Source organism: Pseudochaenichthys georgianus, chromosome 16 (assembly GCF_902827115.2).
Source record: "Pseudochaenichthys georgianus chromosome 16, fPseGeo1.2, whole genome shotgun sequence".
Classification (NCBI taxonomy): domain Eukaryota; kingdom Metazoa; phylum Chordata; class Actinopteri; order Perciformes; family Channichthyidae; genus Pseudochaenichthys; species Pseudochaenichthys georgianus.
In genome coordinates, this window is record NC_047518.2 from 4,914,703 (window position 1) to 4,920,572 (window position 5,870).

General features: G+C 43.1%; 1 protein-coding gene across 1 annotated transcript; it reads right to left on the reverse strand.

Annotated features, from left to right (window-relative positions):
- Nucleotides 1-4,464: 4,464 nt before the first annotated feature.
- LOC117460434 (putative nuclease HARBI1) lies at nt 4,465-5,561 on the reverse strand. Its single transcript, XM_034101838.2, has 3 exons — nt 4,959-5,561; nt 4,644-4,849; nt 4,465-4,551 (listed from the first exon to the last, which is right to left on the reverse strand). Exons 1-2 carry the CDS (start codon nt 5,559-5,561, stop codon nt 4,646-4,648), a joined length of 807 nt encoding a protein of 268 aa, XP_033957729.2. The 3' UTR covers nt 4,465-4,551; nt 4,644-4,645.
- Between the last annotated feature and the right edge of the window lie 309 nt (nt 5,562-5,870).

Consider the following 5,870-nt stretch of genomic DNA (forward strand, 5'->3'; position numbering starts at 1 on the left):
ATATCTATTAGCATACAGTATCAGTACTGATTAGTTGTTTGTTATATGATCACTTTAAACAGGCTATTGCAATGCAATATGAGGAAAAACATCACACTTTAGCTAAATGCAAACAACTTATAAGCAAAACACTTCAGAATCAGAAATCAGTATCACAAATACAAAGCTAGCAGCAAGCTAAGTTAACATTACATAGCTGATGCTGAGCTAAACATGTTTGCTAACCGTCCATATGCGTTAATGTGACTGACCTCTCCGGGTGAGTTTTCAAGTGCCTGATGAAATTCGACGTTGTTGCGCCAGCATCCTTGATTTTGATATTGCAGACTTTGCAGTGTGCGCTCCTTTTGTTGGTGCCGCTGGCGTTTTGTTCGAAGTTTTTGTAGTTGAACCTAATTACAAGCGGTACAGCCGCAGGTGTGCCGCCGGTGGCATTGTGTTACTACGAGGTAGTAACAGAGGCGCGCACGTCTGCGTAATGAGCCCGGCTAAAGTAACTGGATGGCCTACCTGCCTGTCAGTCTTCCATCTGGGCACAAACTTATCTCGTGCCCTCATTGGTCATGTGCGCGTTCGTGTGTGTTGGAGGAGGCGGGCTCTATAAGGAAGTGGCAGCCTCTAGCAGATTATCTCCGGTTGTGTATTTTCAAATTCTAGCGATCTCGAGCCGGTTTCTCTCAAATGTACCTACCCCACCTTTAATACGCCAAAAATAGTAAACACAATGATTGTTCACGAGTCCCAACACACGAGTCCAAGTCGAGTCTGAAGTCTTTTGGTCACGAGTCCAAGTCAAGTCTGAAGTCTCTGTGTGTGCGACTTAAGTGCGACTCGAGTCCGAGTCGCAGACTCGAGTCCCCATCTCTGATCTAAATACATCTTATAAGAGTATAATACATATGTATAATATCAGTTAAAATAAGTGCTTCAACATACAGTAGCTAACATTGCAGGAAAGCAATATATTAGTACTTTGTCAGGCTCAATATTTATACCCAATATGTATATGCAGGAAATCAGTGATTCTACGAATGATGGAAAGAAATTATGGAAAATATTGAATAACATAATGGGGAGGAACTCAAACATGCATCCTTCTTTTATAGAAACCGAGGGTAAATTCATTACCAAGCCAGCAGATATTGCAAATCATTTTAATGATTATTTTACAAATAAAGTAGATAAGCTGAGGAATGCCATGGGTGCAGTCAAGGACACAGTGTCACATCACATCATTAAAGATTGTATCATGAGGGAAAAGTCAGTGCATGTTTGAATTCCACAATGTTACAGAAGAATATGTTGAAAATATGCTTTTACATTTGTCCGATGATAAATCTCCTGGGATTGACGACTTGGATGGTAAACTGCTCAAAATGACGGCCAAATACATATCCAAGCCATTGAGTCACATTTTTAATAAAAGTTTAGAGCAAGGCGTGTGCCCCGAGATCTGGAAGGAGGCCAAGGTCATCCCATTACCCAAGGATAAAAGAAAAACCTCTGCTGGTTCCAATAGTCGACCTATACAGTAAGTCTCCTCCCAGTGTTAAGTCAATTAATAGAAAAAATAGTATACACGCAAATTCAATACTACTTTTCAAGTAACAATCTGACAACGAACTACCAACATGCCTACAGAGATGGTCACTCTACAAGTACAGCACTTGCACAAATGACCAACGACTGGTTAAAGAGCATGGATGATAGGAGGCTTGTAGGAGCTGTGATGTTAGACTTTAGCGCAGCTTTCGATGTAATCGATCATAGTCTGCTGCTGAACAAACTCAAATGCTATGGCTTTGGTTCTGTTGCTATGGCTTTGGTTCTGTTGCTATGGCTTTGGTTCTGTTGCTATGTGTTGGATGGAGAGCTACCTGACTAGGAGAAGGCAGCGAGTCTTTTTAAATGGGAGCTTTTCTGAAAGTAAGGTGTTGCAGTGTGGGGTCCCACAGGGGAGTTCGCTTGGGCCTTTGTTGTGTTCTATATTCACAAATGACCTTCCTTACGTATTAAATAAGTCCAGTGTAATAATGTATGCTGATGATTCCACAATGTACAGTACAGCATCAACATGCAGTGAGTTAAACTATCTACTTAAAATAGAGATTAAAGCCATAGCAGACTGGGTCAACAATAACAAATTGGTACTCAACATTGCAAAAACAAAAGCAATGGTGTTCGGATCCAGACATATGTTAAGCAGCAATCCTCATTAAGCCTGACGCCGGCTGGGCGAGACTAAGTTGCTTGGCATTGTTCTTGATTCTGGTTTACGGTGGACAAAGCAAATTGACAGTATCGTAACAACAATTTTGTTGGTCGAACGTACTTATTGTAAGTCGCTTTGGATAAAAGCGTCAGCTAAATGCAATGTAATGTAATGTAATGTAACTAAAATGGGAAGGAGCATTGCTGAGGCGAGAAAGTGTACAAAGTATGTAACACCAACCACTTTGAAACAAGTCATTCAGTCTCTGGATTTGTCACATCTTGAGTACTGTCCGGTCATATGGTCATCAGCAGCAAAAACACATTACACAGAAATTACAAATAGCTCAAAACAAGGCTGCCAGACTAGGGCTGTGTCCCAATTCAGCGGCCGCATCCTCCTGAGGATGCATTTGAAGACCGCATACGTCACGAAGGCTGTCCCAATTAAAAAAAAACACAAGACTCCTCCGAATGCAGCCCACAAATGCAGCCTTCTATTCCCAGATTTTGAGGATACATCTGATGTACACTCCGCGGTGTACCATATCCCAGGATGCAATGGGCGACGGTGACGAATGAGTTATTTAAAAATAAAATGGCTTCTAACGGGACGGCAACGGCTGAAGCTTCGGCGGGAGCTGGATTTGTTTTTAAATGTAAGTATAACTCACCCAAATAGTAAACGACATGAAACAGTAAACCGATTTAACTGTTTTATTTAAAGATACGGGCGATTGGAGATGTCTTCTTTGTATACATAAAATAATATGAAGTGAAAATATTTCGACATGTTGTAAACCAGAACCATGGTTTTCATATTGTTGGGATTCATTATAAAGCTAATTTATTTATTTAATTGCTTTTGTTATACAAATCTTACTGCAACAATTTATTTTGATAGGGAACAAGGAGCAGACTGCTACATTCATTCAAATGCGAGGGGAGAATGAATCCCCCAAATTCTCCGCGAGCATCGCTTGGAGGTAAGGCACAATATCCAGTTTGTATCGTTCTTATTTTATGAATCATCCCTCATTTCATACACTCCATTCTAATAAAACAACTAATATTGTCTAGTACCGGGACTTCTGATTTTTACCCATCTGCTTACCGTTAGTTCTTACTGCGTACCGGCACCTCATGACGCATCTAGGTACGCATATTTGTTGTGTTTATGCTTAGTTGCAACACCCACCCAGTAGTAATATTATATTATAGTAGTATCTTTTAATTACTGAATCAAAGATATGAGGATAAGGATAGAGGGAGTCGTATGTTGTACAGATTGTAAAGACCTTTGAGCCAAATTCTTGTTTTTGGGCTGTATACATAAAATGTACTTGAAACAGTTGCTGATTTAGAGTACTGGCACCTTTTTTATTTCAATTCAAGCACTGGGGATGTCTCCATGCCACCATTAAAAAAGAAAAAGAAGATTTCTTCCTAAGTGTGTATCCTTAGTTGTGACATTGTTATTGTTTTATTCATAATACTAGATGTTGTACTATTCTCTCTGTGATTAGGACGGTTTTGGAAGATATGGGCCTGTGTAACTCCCCTGCAGGCTAAGAAGAAGTGGGACAATCTCAAAAAAAGATATAAAGTATGTGAGTTTTACAAGTTAATAAACACATTTGCTGACATTTGTTTATCTGCTGGTGTTTTTTTTTGTAATGCCATGATTGTTTTACTCTGCCTTTAGGATTGCAAATACCCAGGGTCAGGAGAGGGAGTCGGTGGGAAACCCACTGCTGCAACTTGGCCGTGGTTTGTCCAAATGGATGAGATATTAGGACAGAGGCCCTCTATCTGCCCGCCTGTCCTAATATCCTCTATTCCAGAGGACACGCCACGGCCAAGTTCAGCAGTGGGGGACCAAGAGGAGGACGAGGAAGAGGATCAGGTTGAGGCAGGGCCATCCCGGCCTAAAAAGAGGGGCTAATGGACCTCATCAGAGAGGACATGAAGCAGCAGAGGGAGGAGAACAGGGAGAACCTTAACAGGCTTTTTTCTCTCCTAGAAAAATTAGTTGATAAATAAATAAATGTAATGAGCAATATGAAACTTATACTTTATTTGATGGAACAACATACAAATGAAACAACATACAAATAAAACAACATTTAAACTATATACACATTCAGGCTGAGCAGGGAGTCCCAGGTGGTGCTGCTGGACCTGGCTGCCACAATTAGGACCCTGGTGTCCTCTGATGGTGGGTGGGGCTTCATCTGGGTGGTCTCCAGAGCTGTTGGGGATGCTTCTCTCCACAGTACATCGGATTGTCCATTAGGGCTAGGGTTCGCAGGGCGGACGCAATCGACGGCTGCCATGTCACTAAGATGTTTTCAGCAGCAGATAAGAACAAAAGATGTATATAAATATTGCACACGGTTATTTTATCACAGCTCGTCAATTGTTTTACATACCTTTACACATAATCGTGGTCACCAGGAACCTCCTCCAGGGCAGACACCTCCGCAGACAGTTGGTCCCGCCAAGGAGCACCACTGACTGCCTCCAACACATTCTCCCCCTCATCCTCCGCTACATCCTCCACAGTGTCCTCTTCTGGGGCCATGATGTCGCCGGCCCCAATACAGATGTTGTGGAGGACGGCACATGCTGTTATGATCTGAAATTTAAAAATTGGCAGAAATATATAAATATATATATATATGTTATACCTCATGTTAGATCTACTCTTCAGTATTATCAAAATGTCCTAATGAGTGATTACTTACTTGAGGAACGAAGGTGTGGTGCACCTCCAGCGCTTGCAGGAAGATACTCCTGAATCGTGTCTTCATCACCCCGAAGGCACGCTCGATGATGGAGCGTGCCCGGGAGTGATGGCTGTTGAAGCGCTGGGGTCCCACACCTTGCAGCGGCCGTTTGTAGGGAGTGATGAGGGGGAGTGGATGTTGGAGGCAGGGGTACCCCCCGTCTGCGAGGATAAAGTGCCCTGGAGGAGGGTAGAGTGCCTGCCGATAGAGTGGGCTGTGGCGGAGCACTCTAGAGTCATGGACTGACCCAGGCCAGCCCACGTACGTGTCGATGAAGCGGCCCTGATGGTCACAAACAGCCTGCAGCAAAATGGAGCTGAACAGTTTTCTGTTTCTATAGCAGTGACCATCAGGGCCGCTTGGTGGCACGATGCGGACATGGCAGCCGTCGATTGCTCCAGCAGCTTTTCTGAAGGCTCTGTGTCTGGCCAGCCCTGCGAACCCACGCGACACAGCCTCCAGGTCTTCTGCTGTCCTGGGGAGGTGGATGACCTGGTGGCAAATGGCCACCACCTCCTCAGTCACTCTGTGGACAATCCGATGTACCGTGGATCTAGGCATCCCAACAACTCTGGAGACCACCCTGCATGATGCCCCACTTGCCAGCCAGAACAGGAACACCAGGGTCTCAATTGTATGGGCTCAGAACAGTCTCATAATACACACATGTACACAGCAGGATTCAAACTTGTATTTCCGGATCCATACTTGTGTTTTTCAATACACACACAAATGTATTCCGTTTCATATACATGTAAATAAAATCCAAATACAGAAAAAAGTTTTACATATGTATTTTTGATCCTCACTTATTTGTTTTCCGTTTAAATCCCCTGAACCTGCAAACACAACCCGCTCTCTGTGCACGGA

Bases quoted from the DNA above. Each gene is read 5' to 3' on its own strand.
- LOC117460434 (XM_034101838.2), bottom strand. From the start codon at position 5,561: ATGCCTAGATCCACGGTACATCGGATTGTCCACAGAGTGACTGAGGAG. The intron at 4,850-4,958 runs GTAAGTAATCAC...TTTAAATTTCAG, and splicing joins ACCACACCTTCGTTCCTCAA to ATCATAACAGCATGTGCCGT.